Here is a 23,318-nt window from a genome sequence, read left to right on the forward strand (position 1 = left end):
ATCACAAGTACTGCGGGGTTTATTAAGCCACCGAGTAGCTAGCTCTAGGGCGTTGCGTCAGTAGTGGCTGGCTCTCGAGCGGAGAAAAGCACGCGATCTTCTTTTTTTCTCCAGATTGAGAGCCGCTCTACCAGTAGACCCACTATGTGTGGGTGGCATTATCCCCCTTTTCGAAAACAAAAAAAAAAGTCGCAAAAGAGGGAAAGAAAAGTACATAGCCCCACCCTGATATTACAGCATAGGCACGTGAAAAAAAAATATTAAATTGAAAATTCGGATAAGGTAAAAGTAGAAATTAAAGAGCGTGCCAATATAGGAAAAGTCAATGAACGAAGAAGCAAGTTCACAAAAATAAATAACACAAAGAACGGTGTACGATAAAGAAATAGTTATGAACAACGCGCAATAAATGGTTTCATGTGCAACACATGCACGACGTCCGACCTCGGTCGTGTCCTACCCTATGCCTGCGGTGTTGAGTCTGAAAGCACTGACACGGCGCAACACTTTATATGGGCCAAAGTACCAGCTCAGTAACTTTTCACCAAGGCCACGGCGGCGTTTGACCAAGTCTATGCCGACTTGGTCAACCGGCGTGCAAGGTGCTTCAATGGGCTGAAGCAAACCAGCTGGTTTAACAGACCGTTGCTTTCGGCGCTGACATTCCCGACAGCTCTTGACGTACTTCTTGACACTTGCCGAAAGTCCTGGCCAAGAGTACCTCTCGCTCACTCTGGCAAGTGTCCGTGAGTAGCCCAGATGACCGGATGTGGGTTCGTCAGGGCAAGCGAAAAGGACGTCGTCTCGCATGTCTCGAGGAACCACCAGGAGGTAAGCACGGTTGTTCGAACGGGCGTTCTTGTACAGCACACTGTCTCGAAGGCAGAATGACATCAACGAGCGGGATAAATGGTGTGGTATGATGGCACCCTGGCCCTCTAAATTATCGATGATTGGACGAATCTCTGCGTCATATCGCTCCCGTTTGCTCAAGTCTGATGAACTGATTGCGCCCAGGAAGCCTTCGTCTTCTTCTGCTTCCTGACTGACATGAAGGGGTGCGCGTAATAGTGTGTCAGCATCTTTATGCTTACGGCCCGACTTATGCATGATGGTGACGTCAAACTCCTGCAGCTGCAAGCTCCACCTTGCTAGCCGTCTTGAAGAGTCGTGCAGGCTTGCCAATCAACAGAGGGCATGGTGGTCCTTCCCTATCTTGAAGGGACGAACATAAAGATACAGGCGAAACTTGGTGACTGCCCACACGACTGCGAGGCACTCTTTCTCCGTAGTGGAATAATTCGCCTCGGCACAGGATAGAGAGCGGCTGGCGTAGGCTATCACTCTTACGATGTCCTCTTGACGCTGAACAAGCACTGCACCGAGCCCAACGTTACTAGCGTCAGTATGGTCCTCCGTGTTAGCATCATCGTCGAAATGAGCGAGAACAGGCACTGATTGCATGCGCTGTCGCAGTTCATCAAAAGCTGCTTGTTGCTTGTTTTCCCAGACGAACGGCGTGTCGTCCCTCGTGAGACGAGTCAGAGATTCTGCTATCTGTGAAAAGCCGTGAATGAACTGGCGATAGTAGGCGCACAAACCAAGGAAGCGCCGCACGGCTTTCTTATCGACAGGAGCTGGTAATTCGGCAACAGCGGCAAGCTTGTCCGGATCGGGCCGGACTCCTTCAGTGCTAACTACATGACCAAGAAATTTGAGTTCTTCCTAGCCAAAGTGGCACTTCTGTGGCTTTAGTGTGAGGTCCGCCAATCGGATAGCCTCTAGCACGCTGTGCAGATGGTGAAGGTGCTGCTCAAACGTGGCAGAGAAGACCACCACGTCATCAAGGTAGTCAAGACAAGTCTGCCACTTGAGCCCTGTGAGGACAGTGTTCATCAATCGCTGAAAAGTTGCCGGCGCGGAACACAAGCCAAAAGGGAGTACTGAGATTGGTATAAGCTGTCTGGAGTCGCGAAGGCTGTTTTCTTGCGGTCTCGCTGATCTACTTCGACTTGCCAGTACCTGTTTTTGAGATCGAGAAAAGTGAAATAATGGACACTGGCGGTACAAGTGATCTGCTTCTCCGCAGTGAAGGCATAGAGGCCGGTGATCAGGTGTGTACCAAACATCAGACTTCCAAGGAGACGTGTGCCGATCATCGATGTACTGGACTGATATTTGATTGATATGTGGGGTTTAACGCCCCAAAACCACCACATGATTATGAGAGACGCCGTAATGGAGGGCTACGAAAATTTCGACCACCTGGGGTTCCTTAACGTGCACCCAAATCTGAGCACACGGGCCTACAACATTTCCGCCTTCATCGGAAATACAGCCGCCGCAGCCGGGATTCAAACCCGCGACCTGCGGGTCAGTAGCCGAGTACCTTAGCCACTAGACCACCGCGGCGGGGCGATGTACTGGACTGGTTGCACCGAACGATGGGCGACAGAAGTGCCACGGACAAAGGGCAAGGACGGTTGCGTGTACGTGCCTTCATAGTACGGTGCTGCGCTGACTGGAGTGAAACAGCAGGGACAGTATGAACGAAAAATGGCAGCAATCCAGCAGGGCGTTTCAAGGCTTCCGTGTAGGTTGTCCCACGGTAGTATTCAGCAGGAGCTGGCACGGCTGTATCGGGAGGCAAGGTGTCCCGGAGGGCCTGGTGCAGCTCATCCTTGATCACCATTGCAATAGAGCTAACTGCGGGATCAGGGGTTACACCAGCCTTTTGCAACTCTTCACGTACTATATTTTGGATGAGCTCACGAAGACAGTCATTGCTGGTTCCAGCGGCGGTGAAAATGTCAGCAGTGGACATGTCACTGACTCGCCTGTCGAATTGGTTCGATCGCTGCAGCAGCATTTTTTCCATTGTCACGGCTTCGGACAAGAACTCCGCGACAGTCTTCGGAGGGCTTTACACAAGGCCGGCAAAAAGCTGGTCCTTAACACTGTGCATCAAGTGACGCAACTTCTTGTCCTCCGTCATTCTTGAATCGGCCCGTCGGAATAGGCCCATCATGTCTTGAACATACGTGGTCACAGTTTCGTTTGGCGACTGGACGCGAACCAGAATAGCTCGTTCAGCTCGTTTTTGGCAAACAGCACTGGCATAGGTTTGCAGAAATCTACGAGAGAATTTGGGCCACGTCGTCAGCTGCTCCTCTCAATTTTGATACCACGTACGTGCCCCATCTTCAAGATAGAAATAGACACGACCGAGTTTCGCCGCGTTGTCCCACTGATTCAAGGTGGCTACGCGCTCGAAGTCCACCAACCAGTCCTCAACGTCCTCGCGCTGCGTACCATGGAACGTCGCCGGTGCCTGTGGGCTTTCCAACGTATAGTGGTTCGACGTCGTGCTTCCCGTGCCAGTTGGCAAGGTTTTCACCGAAGCGCTGGTCATGTTTGTCAACGTGGTGAGAGCAGTATCGTCGACTTCCGGAGGCTGGTCCGATGCACGGGAGTATTGACTGGCACTGGACTCACATTACAGCTCCCTAGGGGGGGGTCTGCAGCATCCGTAAGACTACCCAGCACTTCCACCAGTTTGTCACGATAAATCACAAGTACTGGGGGGTTTATTAAACCACCGAGTAGCTACCTCTAGGACGATGCGTCAGTCGTGGCTGGCTCTCGAGCGGAGAATAAACATGCAATCTTTTTTCCTCCAGATTGAGAGCCGCTCTTGCAGTCGACCCACTACGTGTGTGTCGCAATATGAATGTTAGTTTATTATCTAAAATTACGCCTAGGAACTTGTGCTCCATCTTTACGGAGAGATGTTGACCATGCAGGTCAATATCCGAGTCTAGATGAATGCCTCGCTTCCGAGAAAACAAGATGCAGGTGCTCTTTTGAGCATTAAAGCTGAAACCATTTTCTTCTGCCCATTTTGTCATCTTGTTTAGACCTAGCTTGACCTGCCGCTCACACGATGAAAGATTCCATGATTTAAAACCAATCTGCACATCGTCGACACATGTGCAATAACACATAATTTGTGGGATGCCAAGGTTCAAAAAATTATCTTGATAATGAAAAGTGTATATAAGCACACTACCCTGCGGCACTCCTGTCTCTTGCACAAATGTTTGGGACAACACATTACCCACACGCACACGGAACGTGCGGTTGGACAAGTAACTTTCGATTAGGGTAAACATTCTGCCATGCACACCAAGGTGATGCAGGTCTCTTAATATAACAAAGCACTATGTAGTATCGTAAGCCTTTTGATTTGTGGGGTTTAACGTCCCAAAACCACCATATGATTATGAGAGACGCCGTAGTGGAGGGCTCCGGAAATTTCGACCACCTGGGGTTCTTTAACGTGCGCCCAAATCTGAGCACACGGGCCTACAACATTTCCGCCTCCATCGGAAATGCAGCCGCCGCAGCCGGGAATCGAACCTGCGACCTGCGGGTCAGCAGCCGAGTACCTTAGCCACTAGACCACCGCGGCGGGGCATTGTAAGCCTTTTCCATATCGAGGAACACAGAGAGGAAGAATTGTTTGTGGACGAAAGCCTATCGGATCTGTGCCTCGATACGTGGTAGATGGTCGATGGCGGGTCATCTTTCTCGAAACCTGCACTAGTACGGGTCAAGTAGACTGTTTTGTTTCTTTTCGGGGAAGTGTATCAGTCGTCTTAAAGAGTTTGCAAAGGCAACTTGTCAGTGCGATGGGCCTGTAACTCGCCACGCAGGATGGGTCCTTGCCTTGTTTCAAAATCGGAATGACGATAGCCTCTTTCCAAGAAGTAGGCATCTCACCCGAGAACAATATAAGCATTGTAGAGGGAAGGTAGGGTACCTTGTGCTTTGGCAGGTATGTTCTTTAACATTTCATATACTACAAGATCAGAGCCTGAGGCAGACTTATTGCAGCGATTAGGCGATGCCATTAGTTCAGGTAAATAAAAAGGTTCATTATATGCTTCATATTTTCTGTTTCTGTTTTTCTATTCTTGTTTTGTAGCGTTGGAAGGCCTCGGAGTAATTCAATGAGCTAGACACCTGTCGGAAGTGTTTGTCCAGAGAGTTTGCCTGGTCTTCCAGGGTGTCACCTTGGGTGTCTATAAGTGGAAGTGAATATGCCTGTCTCCCTATTATGCTATTGACCCTATTCCAGAATTTGCCCTCATGTGTATAAGAAGTCCGCCTGTCTTGTGACTTTATGTTCTTAAAGTTTGCGAGGTTCTCCACAGTGGGAGAATCCCGAAGCAACCTCCACGCTTTATTTTGTTTCTTGTGTGCATTTCGGCAATCGTTGTTCCACCATGGGACACGTCCTTTGGCGGGCCCTTTGCGAGATGCACCGAGCTGCAGCGTCGGTTAGAAAGGCAGTAAGATACTGTCTAGCTGCATCTATGCTCAAACACGATATGTCAGTCCAACTTAGGTGGGTAATCTCGTACAATTGTTCCTAATTAGCTTTGTCTATAACCCATATTGGAACCTGTGGAGGGCATTGATTTGATGGTAGTGAGCTCAAAACTATGAAAAAGTGGTCACTTCCAAAGGATTATTGATCACTTTCCACTGAAGTAAGGGCAGAAGTGATGGGGATACAATGCTGAAGTCAATGGATGAGTACATTTTGTTGGCAAGACTATAGTATGTGGGTTCTTTCTGGTTCAACAGACATGCACCAAAAGAGAACAGGAACTGTTCAATTAGGTGGCCTCGTGCGTCGCAGCGAGAATCACCCCATAAACAGCTATGTGCATTCAAGTCCCCAAGAACCATGTAAGGTTCTGGTAACTCATCTATCAAGGACTATAATTCATGTTTTTCAAGATGACACTGTGGAGGTTATATAAAGAAAGCGGATGGTTACGAGAAGAATTGCTCGAACAGCCACTGACCCAAGAGGTGTTTGTAGTAGATATCTACATGCTACACCTTGACTAACTACACCTTGGCCACCAGATGACGCGACAGCATTATCTCAGTCCTTTCGGAATATCAAATAGGAACATAAAAATTGTGTGTATTTGGATTTAAGGTGTGTTTCCTGTACACACAGCACTTTTGGCGAATGTTCGAGTAAAAGTTCTTGGACATCGTCGAGGTTTCTCAGCAGTCCTTTGATGTTCCACTGTAGTATTTGAGTCATTTTAATATTTTGTGGTGCTGTGTGTACAAGAAGTGTTGTCTTAGGTTACAGGGCATTTCGGGGTCCCTGTAATTTGTTTTTTTTTTTCTTTTATGGCACGCTCCAAAGAGTTGCGCCTGTCCTTCGGCGTCTGAGGCGCCGGAGGAGTGGGACTTGTATCCATCACCTTTTGCGAGGTGGCGGATCAGGCACACTTGCAGTGGTTTCGGACCTGACTGTGCTTGCAGTGGCCTGGGGTCTGGCAGACACGGAAGTCTGCCGGACCTGTTTGTCAGGTCACGGAGCAGTACAGGCTGCTGCAGGCGGGGGCGCTGATGGCGCGACCGCGGTCACACTCTGTGTGCCACCTGCAGGCACGGAAAGGTGTGGCACGGCGCCCCGGCGCACCACATCGGTGAAAGAAGGATAAGATGGGTTGTGCAGAGAAAAACATTTGCATGCCTCTTGGAAAGACAAGTTGAATTTAATTTTTAATTCTACTATTTCCTTCTCTTTTTTCCACGAGGGGCATGATCTGGAGTAGGAGGGGTGGTCCCCTCCACAGTTCGCACAACAGGCTTTAGAGGCTCAATAATCAGACAAGTGTTCTTTAGATGAACATTTGGCCTATGTGGCATGCCCTCTGCAGCTTTGCGATCCGTGCCCAAAGCGCTGACATTTGAAGCAACCGCGTGGATTAGGTACATGCGGTCGCACACCAAGGTTACAGTAGCTGGTTTCGATTTATTCAGGGAGATTATAGGTTCCAAATGTTAGAATTATGTGCTTGGTTGGAATTTGTTTGTCATTTGGCCTAATCACGATTCTTTGTACTTTAACAACGTTCTGGTCTTGCCATCCATAGAGGAGATCACGTTCATCGAGTTCGAGAAGGTCGTCATCAGAGATGACGCCGCGCACTGTATTCATAGATCTATGCGACCTGCGACACTGGGATGTTTTCAAAAGCTACACGTTTTCACAGTTTCTCATACTGGAGCTTGTCATGAACTTCCAGCATATTACTGCTTCCCATCTTGGTTACTTTATATTCAGGGCTGATCACCTCGATGACATGGGAAACGGCGAGATTGTTCGGACTGTCTTTGTCTCATGTTGGTTTGGATCATGTGGTACTTAGGAAAAAAATCTTTGGGTTGGACAAATGTAAAACGTTCGTCACTGCGTCACCTTTTCGGGCAGCAATTAGGTAAGGCGGGAAAAGAGTTGGCCATAAAAAGTTTTCAATTTTGGTGGGGATGCTGGCCACCCACCACTGAGCCCAACAAGGAGACGCTACAAGGTTGAATAGTAAACACTTGGAGACGCCAGCCGTGCATCGCTGCTATCACCGAATATAACTATCTAAGGTTGGGCAACTACACGCAGTTCACCCTCGCTGCAAGGACAGATAAAAAGTGAAAGATAAAGACGAAGACTTAGGAAGAGATAGATAGGAAAAGGTGACTGCCAATTTCCCCTGGGTGGGTCAGCCCAGGGGTGCCGTCTACGTGAAGCCGGGACCAAAGGGGTGTGTTGTCTCTGCCGGGGGGCCTTAGAGGTCCAAGCACCCAGTGTGGCTTAACCCCCAGGATTCCCTTTTCCTCGGACACAGCTAAGCCACGCACGGTGAGGCGTGGGAGGGAGTCGAAACCCCCCGTTGGCTCGGGTCCGTGGTGTGCCCCATGGTCACTGAGAAGGCCCAATTAATTAAAGGGACAGCAGGTAAAACAATTACTTGGTTTACATTAATAGTATATACTATGAGGACTCTAATGCTCTAAGTTTCACGACTGTAAATTCATTATGAGAGGAGAAAATCAAAGTTGAAGTTTCATTTTTAAGTTTCAAGCTGAAATCTCCGCACATGATGTCACGAATTTCACAATGTGTTATCCGTATTTTTGCAATATTAGCTCAATGAAATTTTTTGAACTTTCATACGTTGGGTCTATGGCCCCCCAGATGAGAAGGCACACATATTTCACCAATTAGGAACGATGTAGGACTTGTCAGACACTGTCAAAATATTCGTCAGGGTGTTGGTGCTGAAATTATAAAGTGGCGTATCGAATTGCATTTTATTTTCGCGTGCTTGCTCGCTTATTAACCATCTCGGTAAGAGTGGCATTTATGGGATTACAGAATTGTACTTTACTAATGTGCGAAAAATCATTTTTCTCTTCAGTGACCATTTAAGATCACCAGGACAGTTCCTTTGCCCGACTACAAAATACATTAGGGGAAAGTATTTGGGTAGCCTTGACAAAATCTGAGGGGGCACGGGTCGTCGCACAATACAGAGAGTTTGGGTCTCAATATGATTAGTTCAAGAACTGTTTCCCTCCACTCAACAGCTACTTAGTTCTTACAGGTAAGACTATAACTATCCAATAAAATAATTTAGAGTTAAAAACTGTAATGTAGTTAGTTACAGACAAACATTTAAAGGGTCTCTGCAACACTTTTTCAGCATGGTCAGAAAACGCTGCTCCTGAAAACATGCAAGTCAAACATTATAGTGCAGCACGCGGCCTGGAATTAAAAATAAATTTTTCAAAGTGAGCTTGGAATCGTTCCTTCTTCAATCAATCAATCAGCTTTTATTTCTCCTTAAGAAATATGGTGATAGCGGACAAAAAGCCGCAGTACTGCGGCATGACAAAGCTCTGGCCCCCTGCAAAGTCCAGCAGCCAAATAGTCAAGTAGAAGAAAAAAAAATTTGCTGGAAATATTCAATGCACAAATATAGGCAGTGGCAACACATAGTGGAAACTAGGTCCTACACCAAATATTTTATTTATGACACATTACATATAATGAGACACATTAATGTGATTGAGAATAATAATGGGGGGAAAAAGAAAAGAAAGGCACATCACAATTGAAAATATTACGACGATCGATTGTAACCGCGCATGACGACTCAGTGTATTCTTGAGAGCAAATAAGCGCCACGGACGTGAAGCAGCACACACTCGAAAAGTGATAACTGCTCCTCAAACGAGGATGAAGTGCGTGATATATGCCCACACTCATTCCCACCATGTGGATGCGGCTGGCCGCTGCAAGTCAAGGTGACAAGGAACGTTGCGTGAAAAGCTTTATGCGGGAGACGTGGACAACTTTGGTGCTGCAGTAACAGCAGTCAGTTGGCATGACAAGTGTCACGCGATAGTCGACCGGAAAAGTTTGCTGCAAAACTATGTATGGGCCGATGAACCAAGGTTGGAACTAGTCGCGCAGACCTGGTGTGCGAATGGGTGTCAAGAGCAGCACCTCGTTCTCCTGTCGGAATGAGACACTCTGTCTGATGAAAAGTGTCATAAACAGCCTTCCTTTGCTGTTGCGTGGCTTCTGTGTTCATACGAGCATGCTGGCGACACTGGGAAATACAAGAAATATATTCTTCGCAAGAAGATGTGGATGGAGTGATACTCCCGGTGAAGAAGGAAACGTCGATAAAGAATGTTGGTGCACATCCGTAAACGAGATTAAACTGCGAGTAGCAGATTGTGTGTTGAACGGGGGTATTGTAGGCAAACGTGAGGAGTAGTGAGGAGTAGTAGTTTATACCAGTTTTTGTGGTCCGATTGAATATAGACAGCGATTATATCGGGAAAAATTCGGTGAAATCTCTTGGTCAGTCCATTCGTCTGAGGATGGTAGCTAGACGCTGTCTTGTGTGTAGTGCTGGAGACGCGCAGAACTTCACTTAGCAGTTGGGATAAAAATGCTTTTCCACAGTCACTTAGGAGTATGCGGTGAGCACCATGACGCAGAATTATGACCTGAAAAACAAATTCCCCAACTTCCGCAGCTGAACCAGTAACCACAAAAGTTGTCTGGGCGTAGCGCGCCAAATGATCAATGGCAGTCACTATCCATCGATTTCCAGAGCCAGTGATGTGAAGAGGTCCATAATGATCAACACCTACAATCTCAAATGGCGTTGTGGGGCACGGCATTGGGGCCGGAAGGGGCAGAAGTCGAGAGTTTGTGACGCTAGCATGGAGAGCAGGAACCTGCGTACCGTGCTACACTGCTAAAAAAAACCAGGCCAGTAAAATCGGCTTCGAATTCGGTCGTAGGTTTTGTGAAAGGTGAGGTGGCCAGCCATCGCATTGTCGTGAAAGGCGTTAAGCACATGATGTTGAAGAGTGCATGGTAGAACAGGTACCCAGCGTTGACCGTCAAGGTGATAAATGTGACGATATAGTATACCATCTTCCATCTTAAAGTGGTCGTCGGGTTTACGACGAAGCCCTGCATTGGGTGAACGCGAAGCTCCAGAAAGGTGGTCTATAATGCGTCGACAGTATGGGTCAGCCAGGTGGCGAGAGCTGAACGGCTGTTTGTGGTCGGCGGCCATCTGGTCCAGTGAGGCAAGCAAGGCCACCGAACTGGAAGTGATGCCTAAACTGGTGTTGTTGGGAACGGTTGTGGGAGTGCCGGGCGGTGCCGTAGGCAGAGGCTGAAAGAGCGTCAGTGTCTTGATATCTTTTGCCAGATTTATAAATAATTTCAAGCTGATACTCTTGTAGCCGTAAAATCCACTGACCAAGACGCCAGGACAGGTTCTCCAATATAGAAAGCCAGCATAAGGCATGTTGGTCTGTTAAAATAGTGAATTAATGGCCGTACAGATAAGGACGGAACTTCCGTACTGACCAAACCACCACGAGGCACTCCTGCTCAGTGATTGTATAGTTCTTCTCAGCAGCGGTCAGCACTCTATTAGCATATGCAACGACCCTCTCCCGTGAACAGCCGTCCCGTTGCAGAACAGCACCTATACCGCAGCCCCTGGCATCTTTATACAAGAGTGTAGGGGCGGTCTCATCAAAATGACAGAGTACAGGCTCTGACGTGCAGCACCTATACCGCAGCCGCTGGCAGCTGTATACAAGAGTGTAGGGGCGGTCTCATCAAAATGGCAGAGTACAGTCTTTGACGTGAGTGCTTCCTTCAACAGGTCAAACGCCGATTGAGACTCTTCAAACCACACGAAGGGTACATCAGAGGCAAGCAGCTTGTGTAGAGGCGCAGCTATTGAAGCTAAGTTCCATATAAAACGACGAAAATAGAATGCGAGCCCAAAAAAATTCCTAAACCCTTCGGCCTTCCGGGGCCCGAGAAGCGAAGGACGGCAGACATCTTGTGGGGGTCAGGGCGAATTCCGTCTTTGCTCATGACATGACCAAGAACCTTGATGGATTTGCTGGCGAAACAGCATTTCTTGATGTTGAGTTGCAGACCAATGCCGGCGAGGCATGTTAGGACTTCATCCATGCGTTGCAGGTGCTGAGAAAACGTGGAGAAAAAGTCGATAATGTTATCAAGATAGCACAGGCAGGTCTTCCATTTAAGGCCACGCAGCACGGTGTCAATGATGCGCTCAAAGGTCGCGGGCATTGCAGAGCCAGAAAAGCATCACGTTAAATTCGTATAGCTCATCTCGAGTTGCAAATGCAGTCTTTTTTTTTATGGTCTTCATGCATCAGAATTTGTCAATATCCCGAATGCAAATCAAGGCTTGAAAAGTATTCCGTGTCTTGTATGCTACCAAGGGCGTCATCAATGCGTGACATGGGGTAGGCGTCCTTACGTGTAATCTGTTAAGTGCTCGGTAATAGACGCAAAAGCGAAGCGCACGTAACATTCCTTTTTGCGTACCAAAACAGGCGATGACCAAGGATGGACGAATCACCTCTCGTTGGAGCATGCCAGCGATGTTTTCCTTGATTTATCGCTCAGTGAGAGACACGTGGTATGGGCGGCGTTGCACAATAGATGTTCCCTGTGTCCGAATGTGATGCACTGCAGTGATAGCCTGGCCCAACGTCGAAGAGCAGGTGTCAAAAGTGTCAGCGTGTTTTGTTAGCAAAGCAAGCAGCTGTTGCGCCTGAGTAGTCATCACGTCATCGCTGATAAGAGCTGTGAAGGAGAAGAAAGGTCTAGGCACACAAGTAGAAAGATCTTCGGTGGTGACAGGCTTAAGTGGCGCGACGCTTACAGGCTCAGCATAGACAACGTAGGCTACTGTGGTGCCCTGTGGAAGTAGAATTTTCTCCGATGTAGCATTCATGGCAATGACGAACAGAGAGCCATTGCGAAAGCGTGCCACACCTGACGCAAGAGCTATGCCTTTAGTAACGCTATTGAACAAAGGGGACACCGAGACGTCACCATGGTCGATGTCCTTAGATGTTAGGGTCATAAGTCCCTCTTGACGTGGCACTAGTTCGATATCTTCCGGCACGAACAGGCTAGGTGACTTGTAGATGTCTTCGTCGAGCATAGAGTTCATATAAGTAAGGCGCAGAACACGTTCTCAACAACATATTGCAGTTGAAGAAAAAGACAGAAAGTCCCACACTAGCATTACTTGGTGAGAGCACCGGGTGGGCACAGTAAACTGAATGTAGTGAAAAATATCGTCAATAAAAACTCTGGCAGAGCAAAGCGGAAGGGCGAACGGTGTTTCCCTGTGCTGAGACTAGAGTGGGTCCATTATAAGGTGTCATAATGTTCTTGAGACATTTACAAAAATCATAGCTAATCACAAATGTTGCACCAGTGTCCACCAAAGCATCCACAAGAATGCCTTCCACTAGGACAGACACCATATTGAACGGGCGTGCTGGAGGAATAGCAGTTCTACTCTTACATGCAGTTTATCCTAGAAAAACTGCATCACTTAATTTTCCGATCAGTGGTCAGTTATAAACGTGGCACGGCAAAGCGGAGAAGAGGTGCGACGACAGGGCGAAGGCGAGCGGCGTCGGGTTGAACAGTAAATGTTCCGCGCCTCAGTCGATGCGGGCGCGGAACGGGAGATGAATAGCACAGGGCATAAGAACCGCTACTGGAAAAATCCCGTTCGTGCATGACGTAACCTCAATGCTCATCCTGCTGGCTCTTGCGGCAGAAGTGGGATATATGGCGCAGTATTCACAGTAAAAGCATAATGAACGAGATGGGCGCCATGACGGGTAGCAGAGGACGTTGGGCGCACCGGGAGATAGCGCACTTAGATGGGCAGATGGAGAGTTGGACGGCATGAATCGGAAGTGAACCGGTGTTTCAGCAGCAGCAACCAACGCCAACGATGGCAGCGGCAACGTGGAGTTTCCATTGGGAGAGGTGCGGTCGCAACTTGCGCGTACGTTGGCAAACTGGACGCAGACGATGGTACCTGCACTGAGCCTGTGAAGGATGTTAGTTCTTCTCTGATGATGTCATGTAACGTCATGTCTGAAGGCTATGTGTTACAAAAGAGGGAGGTGGCGAGAGGCCCATTGACTGGAGTTCTTCGCGTATAATCTCCCTGATCAAGTTCCGCGGGTCCCGGTCCACCAGTCAGTGTTTGCTTGTGCCTGATTGCAGGCGGACAAAGTCCAGTTCATCGAGGCGCTGACACGTGGTGATGACGTCAGTGACAGTAGACGGAATCTGAACAGCCAGGGCATTGAAGGCAGTGGTCCCTACGCCTTTCAGAATGTGGTGCAGTTTGTCCAACTCAGACATTGATGAACTGACACGCCGGCAGAGGGCAAGGACATCCTCGATGTATGAAGTGTACAACTTGCCAGGCTGTTGTGTGCGAGCATCAAGGGTCCTCTTTGCAAAAGCGGACCGAACCACTGGCGTGCCGAAGACTTAGTGAAGCTGCTGCTTGAAGCCAGGCCAGTCGGTCGAGTCAACCTCATGGCTGAAGAACCATGTCCTCGCAACACCCTTGAAATAAAGGGAGACGCGACTGAGCTTGTTAGAGTCGTCTCAGTAATTAGTTGTGCTAACTCGCTCGTAGTTATCAAGCCAGTCCTCCACATCTTCGCCATGGAGACCAGCTAAGATCGGAGGGTTGCGCTGGTGGTTGACGATGTAAAGAGGAGGGGCTTGCAGCACAGGGATGGGAGCATACTCGGTTGTCATAGTCCTCATACTCGGTTGTAACCGCGTATGACGACTCGGTTTATTCTCGGAAGCGAACAAGCGCCACGGATGTGAAGAAGCATATACCCGAAAAGGGCTGATGACCGACTGCTCCTTAAATGAGGATGAAGAGATATACGCCAACAATATTGTTCTCTACACAACATAAGTTTAAAATTTAAGTCAACTTGAAGGCAATAAAAGCACAACAGGAAGAAAAAAAAATAATTAAGGCAACAAAAATGTCATGCACCAAACAGATATGCGTCTGATCATCACAAAGAGGTGCTAGTGGAAAACTTTTATCTTCACCCGATAAAAATAAGCAAAGGCTGCATATTGAAGCCGTCTCAGCAGATATGCCATATTTAATGTATGTATTTAAGAGTACAGCTAGTTGGAATGATACCGAATGATTTCCATAGTTAGTTCAACATTATGGCAGGAGCCAAAGGTCCCGATTTATTATGTCGTATGCGTAGTGACGTCTTGTTAGGCGAAATTAAGTGATGAAGTCTATGTTGTTAGTCTTTATGGTGAGGCCATATGCAGAGGAAAGATGAAATGCAGAAGTCAACTTAACTTTAAGTATATTGAATGCTTCAAAATAAGGGGCAATGTGAGTAGCACACAGAACGTTGGCTATAGCACAAATTGCTCGCTTTTGGCATACATAGAGTTTTTTCAAGTAGTTAAAGAATGTGTTATAAATGATGCCTTATACCCAAATTCTCGGCCACTGACTTATTTCAGCATCATGAGCACCATAGTGGAAAAGGCTGCTGCGGAAGGCTGCCACGTGCTCACACACACGCTCGCAATCACCCTGAAAGTAAGCTGCACATACGAAGATAAAGTGCTCAAGCTCATGATACTTGGGTGGCATAACTTCTTTCGCCCATTCCATCCCTCCCTGCTTAGCTTCCAGCGTGTTTGTTGCGATGAGAGAAGAGAGGAAGCAATTACAGCGTGCAACAACTTGACGGATTCTTAAAATTTTTGCGGTGGTTAATGCATGAGGCAATAAACCCCTGTAGCAAAGCCATTTGATGGTTACTTAGAAAAGCGTTGCAGGGCCCCTTTAATAGAGGTAAAGAAGTTGCGAACTGAGTGCAGTCAGAGAAACCTGACAGCATTAAAGTCTATATACAAGGCAGCCAAGTTTGGAAAAGGAAGTGAGCACAATGAGACTATACCATGCTGTGTGAAAAGCATCAGGCTAGAAAAAAAGGATGTCAGTAACATAGAATTAGAGTGAGCTGCACAGAAAAGAGGACTTTGGCAATTGTACAAGTGTCACTTAACTGCTTCAATGACAACATTAACACAGACTTTTAGGGCGAGATGGGACCTGCCAGAACTTTTACTACCATGAAGCTACAAGCAACTTACATGGCCAACACCAATAAATAATGGTGCCAGTTCATTACTTCTGCTGGGATGAACCATCATGGCCACGTCTATGTCGGCAAATGCACCTGCATTGATCAGGTCAATTTTGCCACCTCCACTTTCCTCTGCTGGTGTCCCAAGAACAACAATCTAGAGAATCAAAAACGGAGTGTTAAAAGTTTGTTGCAAGCACTTTACAAGAACTGACACAGAAGCAGGACAAAGAAACCACAGCAAGCACACGGCAACATGATGGTGGTTAAGCACTTTAGCAGTGAGAAGTATCGGCAGAAACAAAGCCCTTTTTTTTTTAATGAAAGATGAATTATGGTCTTACTTGGTGATAAGGTCACGATTATATATATATATATATATATATATATATATATATATATATATATATATATCCTCAATGCAAAGAAACGGCAGTGGTGTACATAGTCTTCTATGTGTATGTGCAAGAACAGAAGATTTAATAATATAGTGAGCCGGCATATGCAGTGTGTTACGCCCCGCCATCCTTTCAAGGTGGCTTAGTGATCGCGTGCCTCAAATGCTGCAGTTGGCTTTCACTAACGACAAGCAGCTAGAAAAAAACCGTACTGCAACAAATAGGTTCGAGATCATCGAGCGCAGAATGAAGAAAACTGTCAAAGCACGTGAAAAGCAAGATAATGAAAGGGCGACCCGAAGGTGGGCGTGCAATGCAGCGCGAATGGTACCTTGCCCTTCAGCTTCGGATCGGACCGCAACGCTTCCTTCACGGCCACTCCAGCGGCAAACCCTGCTTCAGCTATTAAGTTGTGCCCGCAGGCATGTCCAACTACAGGCAGCGCATCGTATTCGCATATGATGCAAATCACGGGACCACCTGTATTGCACACACACACACACATACGGCAAAACAGAGTTATGCTCGAAGGCAGTACAGAGCAGCAGTGCTTCGCCTCCAGTGATAGCGACGCACTTCAGAAACGCTATAAAAGATAGTCACTAAATGCAAAGTACAGAAAATTACACAGACCTGACCCAACTGAATACTCAGCTCTAAAGGCAGTGTCCAAGTGATAGTTTCGTTGAACCTGGAAGCCTTCGTCTTCGAGTGCTTGCGAGAGATAATCATGGGCTTTCACTTCACGGTAATATAACTCGGGGTTTTTCCATATTTCTTGGCTCACCGAGTTTAGTTTATCACGGTACTTATCGATGGTGCCGACTACGATCTCCGACATGTTTGTCATCCTAAAAATTTTGCACACGCGCCGACCATTCAGGTATGCCCAGGTGTTTGAGATGTCGACGACCCGACCTTCGTACCGTGTCGTCTGCGCGGTTTTCTGTGTGGACAGATAACTAAGGAAGTTGAAAGACACTGAAAATAGATAAAAGATAGAGCTGTTGATGATGATGACATGCCTCTTTCCATTCTGGTTGTTATCTTCTGCGTTCTAGTGTAGTTCTAGTACACCATAGTTCTAATCTACGCGACTGGTCATGGATCGTAAATGGACTACAAAAAACGCGTTCTTTGTTGAACTTCTGGGGAAGGTGGTACATGCATATAACTAGCTTCAAACGAATATTTACTCAAACACCAAATAGGAAAAAAAAGGACTTTATGCTCTTTTTTTTTTTTACCACGACTCTTGCCTTGAAATCACTTGTAAACTATATACAAAAAAAAATTTGAAAAAAAAAAAAACTGGAGGGGGGGAGGGGGTACAAAGGGTAGGTAGTGAGCGACGCACCTATGCGACGCACGGAGGAATAGCGACGTTACCATAAATATGGTGGCTAGAAGGGGCCACCTTCCTCCGTGGGGCCACCATACCATAAAGTTACCCGACGTTACGCATACACAAAAAATGAAATCTTCCCGCTGACGTCCATCTGCATAAATTTTGGCGCAAAATTTCAATTTAAACTTTGAGAGAGATAGATGTAGACTTTATTATAATAATTTCCGGCAGATTGCTGGGATGGGCTCCCACCTAGGGGCCAATGGAGATACCGTGTCTCCCGGCAGCACGGAGGAAGGAAAGGCCTGGCCTCCGTAAGCCCGGCAGCCTCCTTGGCACTTTTCCTTCCTCCGTGTTCCTTGGTAGGGTCCCTATCCTTGGCCTGCTGGATCGCCCAAAGTTGCTTGTCCAGGCCCGAACTGAGCAGCGCAGTCCGCCAACGTGCCCGAAGGTCTTCATTGCAGGCCGCGACCCCAGAATTTGACTAATGCTGGACATTCCCATAGGATATAGTCGAACTTTGAAAAAAAAAAAAAAAAAAACTTTTTTTTAGACTAATGGTTCTATTGTGGTGAAAAACGGCAGTACAGTTTCCAAATCCTGCTGAATTAATTCAATGCTTTACTTTAGTGTCACTTAAAAACAGCTGAACACTCTGTGACGGTTATGAATTACGCTCGCATGCAACATAATTCTTACCTCGTGCAAGCGCATCGTGCCTGTAAGATTGTTTTCTAAGAATCTTACAACCTGTTTTCAACCAAAGAAACCATTTCTGTACACAACTCGAAGTATTGGGGACCTGGCTTCAGTAAGATGGGTAACCTCGTGGTTCAAATGACCTATTTGGGAAGAACTTCAAATGGGTTAAAGTGGTAATCAATATTGATGACGGCAGCACAAACCAGCACAGACAAAAAGAACGAAAAAACAGACTCGGTTCAAACAGTCAACTGAAGATTTTATTCAAAGCAGACATAAGTACACTGAAAAGCATGTGGTCACCAAAAGATGAAGAAAAAAAATTATGCAGAGAATCTTGCACTTCACACACTTCAATAGTGGTGTGCATTCGAACTTAGTGGCATGCAGCACAATGAAGAACTTTGTAACACATTTAGCCTTTTTATAAAGACGTCTCTTCAACCTTTCATGCCACATTTTTTTTTTTTTTTTTGAGAGAATCCTGGTTTTTGACACTATTGGTGGGCAGATGCATTCTTTGCAACAAAATGATAAACTAAAACATGGCAGACCCTTAGAAGCAGCTTTTGCGGTTCAATAATCAGTTATTCGGTGACCTGCTTGTCCTGTATAACACCTTCACAAGATAACAGAACAATACATACCTCTGTTTCGCTCAACTAATCATTCACTGTGACGAACAGCTTGTCCACAGCCGTGGGCACTGAAAGCTTGTTTGCTAATAAGGCCACTTTGCACCTATGCCTATTCCTGCCACTTTTTTAGACAATGGGATGCTCCTTGAAGATTCATATGTGGCCCCAAACATCTCACTCCAGTCTCCGTTTTGCAACTCTTTGGCCCAGAGGAAATTATCTTAGTTCTGCTGGAATGTTGCAGGTTTCATCTTTTGTGCAATTGGCACAGTAATAGCATCCCTCATATTGACATGCATTTAATTAAGCCTGAATATCACAATAACAAAAGAGTATGCAAGGACAAGTTGCTGCTTGTTTGCCAATTAAGTTACGTGCAATTGAAGCAGAAACAAGAAGTTTCAATTCTCATGAAGAAAATACAGGTTATAAACTCCTCGCAGCTAGTGCAGGACTTTTACATGTAGCTAAGGCTGTTCGAAATTTGATGTATTGCGCCAGATAAGCGAGTGGCAGTTGAAAGTGCAATGCTCGTTTTTGCCAATACATCTTTGCTACAGACACATACAAAACTCCCTGGGATATATTTACATGACAGTTGAACATATTTTGTCAATAAAAATGTAGTAGCTTTTATCACTGGGAAGTACTGTATTATATGCACATCTTAACATTCTTTGGAAGTAAGGTATGTGCAAACATGCTCATTCTTATTTTAAAATATACAGCAATTTGCATACTTCCAAGCTGTACCATCTAGGGTGAATGTGCACATGTGGGTATCTGCCATGCACTGAATACAGAAACACTGGAAAATGTAATCTCATTGCAGCACTAAAAATTACAGCCGAGGAGGTAAGAACAAATTATAGCAAATATCTGCAAATCTGACCTCAGCAGGACATGCTAACGTGTCTTTGAATTAAAGTACAAATTTATATTAAATTCAAGATCCGCTGAGCGGAAAGTTGATATGTTTTATATTGCATGCTCTTTCTGGGACGTACACTACAAAACACTGTTACCACGCGTGAACCATTGCCGGTTTGATGATGAAGCCCATTCAGCAGGGTTGTGATGATTTTAACCAAAATTTGTAGTCATGAGTGACACGTGGAATTTACAAGCGGAGTGCAAATTTGAAATAGCGACTGCTAGCATCTCCCCCTTAATGACAATAGGCTGATTCTGACATACATCTGCCATTTTCCAAAAATATTTTGTCTCCATACAGCATGTTTTGATCACCACAATCATACCTAGCATTACTGTTTATATTAACAGCCAGAATTAGGTAAACCGACTACAGCTACATACATAATGAAAAATGTTTCAAGCTTTGATAGCAACTGTATACTTTCTAGAAAAACTGTGCGTTGTCTGCTGATGCTAGGTCACGCCCCCACCAAGAGGAATGAAATGCACTGCTGTAGACGAGGAAACATTATCTGCAGTCCCCCATTGTTTCAGAATGAAGCTAGTTCACTGCAGATGGGAAAGAAGTACACAGTATATGATACATTTAGCACCGGTTTCCAAACACCTTTTGCTAATATATTTCTTGGAGACATAGTACTTGTTCCAAAGCATTTTTGGCATTTTGAAACAAAAAAAAAACAGTAGTTCAAAGCCCCTTAAGGTTTTACCAATAAAGTGCGATGGGAATAGCATTTTTTTTTCATATTAAATATTTTACGATACATGAAGCACATGGTATTAATGGCATACAAGAGGCCCCAGCACTATTTTAACACATTAAAAAAATGTCCCCAATACGTTAACAAAACAAGCAATGTTAGCAAACAGCATGCAGCACAGAATTTTCAACACCACACCTGAAATAGTAAAACCGTTTGCTCTCGTCCTCACCAGCTATGCAGCAAGAGGGCTGAAAACGCATTGGCTGCCCTCATGTATGCTTGCATAAGGCTGTTTCACATGTCGCAACAACAGCAAAAAAAATTGTTCCATTCGCTCCATTCACTCTGTTTGCAATCATAGCTAATGGCAGTTTGTTTCACATGAACTGCAAACATTCAGTGATTTTTGCTCTGCAACTTGCACAATCAGCAACTCTTTCTTGCAACTGTTTTTGTGACAGACACTGCAGAATTTTTAAAATGTAATGTAATGGTCTGTGCGTTATTATATTATTAAGTTTTAATGAAAGGTAACAAAGAGCATGCATCATTTAAGAGCACTTTCCAGTCTAAATTAACTTTAAAGAGCACAACACTGGCCATTAACAGTCAAACACGTTGATGCAATTTCGACGGCTTGGCCAGCCTGACCCTATTTCGATAGGTCCCGACCGAAAAATTATTCTGCTGCTGTGAACAGAGTGAAAAATTTCCAGCATGTTGATCATTCGCAGGTGGCCACTGCGGTGAAAGCAAGTGGCCCCCCCCCCCCCCCCTTTTTTTTTTGCTGCAAGTGAATTCAGTCTGAAAATTACTGCTTTTTTGTGTCATGTGAAATGGCCTAAATGCAGGATAATTCTCTTCCGCACATCTTACACCTTGCTGTGCCTTGTGAGCTAGACATGGTGATCAACATCGCTTCGTATTGTGAGACAACCTGCAGGCAGCAAGCCACCTCTTTATTGACTCATGAGCCTCAGCTCCACTACTCGGACCCAAGCAGTGATGATGATTATCTACAAGTGATAGGATGAAGTGCACGAATAACGCTCACTCTATTATAATAACACCAGAAAATGTACAATTAAGATTTGGCTATGATCCACTGGTAAAAGTGGCACAGGAAAAAGCCATGCCACACCACATACCAAGTTGGGCCAGACTTGAGCACACAAATAAAAGCTCACACTTTAGGCCAGACATGTAATTTGTAAACAGTATGCTATAATATGGCTGCTCAATGAAAATAAGGTGAAGCCTGCTGAACTCTCTTTTCTGACAGTGAGCACGATTGTTCTTGCTCTGTTTGTCATGTTGGCACAGGCACTCAGTACTGGCGAAAAAATGCCAGGCTTGCGCAGAACACACAGCACGGTCACAGCAAAATCTTGAGAAGTTGCCTTCCTTGAGCCCTTAGTAAACTCTCTCAGGGCACTATTTCTATTGCAGTTGCAAGATACCCACTATGCCACTATTCATCATTCTGAGGAAAAGTGAGGTACCCGCTACGCGTCTGTGAGGCATTAATGATTATAAACACTTCATTGTTGCTGTGGCCAACAATGAAGAATTTAGAGTCCTTTATGATGAATGGGAAGCTTTAAACCACCTACTCAATACAGAATTTGTATTGCAACACCTTGTGTTATTTTACTTTTCTGCTATCGAAGACTTAGAACGAAGACTTAGTGGTATTTCAATGAGGCACAACAGCGGTGACACGCGAGCAACATGTCACAGGCTTCTCGAAACTTATTTCAGTGTGGCATGATTTACCCACTATTTCTGGGTATATGATGATGATGATGAAAGCTTTATTTTTGTCCAGAGAAGACTCGGAAAAGACCCCGCACCACCTGTCCAGACCCAACTAGAGATCACCAAACCGAGCTTGGTGACTCGTTCGCGGACACTCTGGGTGGCCAGGGTTTGATCTAATGAAGAAATTATTAAAGGACAGTCTGACGGAGCTCTTGATACATGCAAACCTCCAATTGGCAGTAACTCCAGCAATTTTAGTAACTCCAGATATTTAGTTATATCTGGGTTCGTTATATCGAGGTTTCAGTGTACTTATTTCCTTGATCGTAGAGCCAGCTTTTCACTCAAGTGATTTTCTAACCTAATGGCAAAGCAGCAACATTACTATATTATTTATTTTTTACCAGTGAGTATGCACTGCTAGTAGTAAGTTTTGTAAGTTGGAAGGCATACATACGCAAGTCCCTGGCAAGTCCCTGTACAGATGGGGCACTGTTAGAGGGAACACAAGAGCTTTAAAGAGGCACTGCAAAACTTATTGCTGATGGTCAGAAAATGCAGCGAATACATAACACATGAGCTAAATATTACAGCATAGCACATGGCCTGGAATTCACAATAAATTCTCAAAGTCAGCTGAAAATTGCTTTCTCTTCTCTCGACAAATGACGAAAGAAGCTCAAAAATCACTTGTTACAGCCCTTGGACCAGCCATTGGCCCATTTGAACATGGCACACTCGGTCGTTACAGGGATCGCCACGGGAAGTCACAACTCGTCCACACACGCGCAATCGTACTGAAAATCCGCAAATTATAAGAAAAAAAAGCAAAAAAGTGCTCTTGGTTGCAAAGCGCCCATGATGCATTTGCTTTCACCGTGCCATTCCTTCTTGTTTAATTTCCAGCACTTTTGTCGGAGTGAAAGAGGAGAATGCAATTGCAGCATGCGACAAATCTTCGTAACTCCAGTCGTATTGGATGAATTCGAAAATTGTCGCGGCGGTGAAGTCGTGAGACAATAAACTCCTTTACAAAATACATTCTATGGCTACTTGAAAAAGTGTCACAGAGCCCCTTTATAGGATTCCTAATGCCAAATTTGGAAACTTGCAATGCCTGTGTTGTTTGAAAGTTTGGCATACAGGCACTTCAGACTGATTATTAGGGACGAGTATTGCCCATAAGATATTTTAATTTGGTTTTAAAGTAAGGGTGAATGCTCATCTTAGTTATAGGCAAAAATTGACATTTTCTCTGGTTTGAAGTAGACAAAGGCCTGGCGCGACGTTCCACAAGCAAGGTGAGTACTGCCAACGGCAGAGAACGTTTGCAGGGCACACACAATACTACGACTGACACCCGGCAAGTACTATTGTTTGTCACACCTCTCGCTCTGTTACC

General features: G+C 45.7%; 1 protein-coding gene across 1 annotated transcript in view; it reads right to left on the minus strand.

The window, feature by feature from the left end:
- LOC119176513 (peptidase M20 domain-containing protein 2) overlaps positions 1-16,790 on the minus strand; it is a 28,516-nt gene extending 11,726 nt beyond the window's left edge. Inside the window, exons 1-3 of the mRNA XM_075877763.1 lie at positions 16,461-16,790; positions 16,159-16,307; positions 15,437-15,586 (exon numbers count right to left, since the gene is read on the minus strand). Coding sequence (XP_075733878.1) covers positions 15,437-15,586; positions 16,159-16,307; positions 16,461-16,677 — 516 coding nt within the window. The 5' untranslated portion in view covers positions 16,678-16,790. The remainder of the gene's footprint in view (positions 1-15,436; positions 15,587-16,158; positions 16,308-16,460) is intronic.
- Between the last annotated feature and the right edge of the window lie 6,528 nt (positions 16,791-23,318).

This window comes from Rhipicephalus microplus, chromosome X, assembly GCF_043290135.1.
Source record: "Rhipicephalus microplus isolate Deutch F79 chromosome X, USDA_Rmic, whole genome shotgun sequence".
Classification (NCBI taxonomy): domain Eukaryota; kingdom Metazoa; phylum Arthropoda; class Arachnida; order Ixodida; family Ixodidae; genus Rhipicephalus; species Rhipicephalus microplus.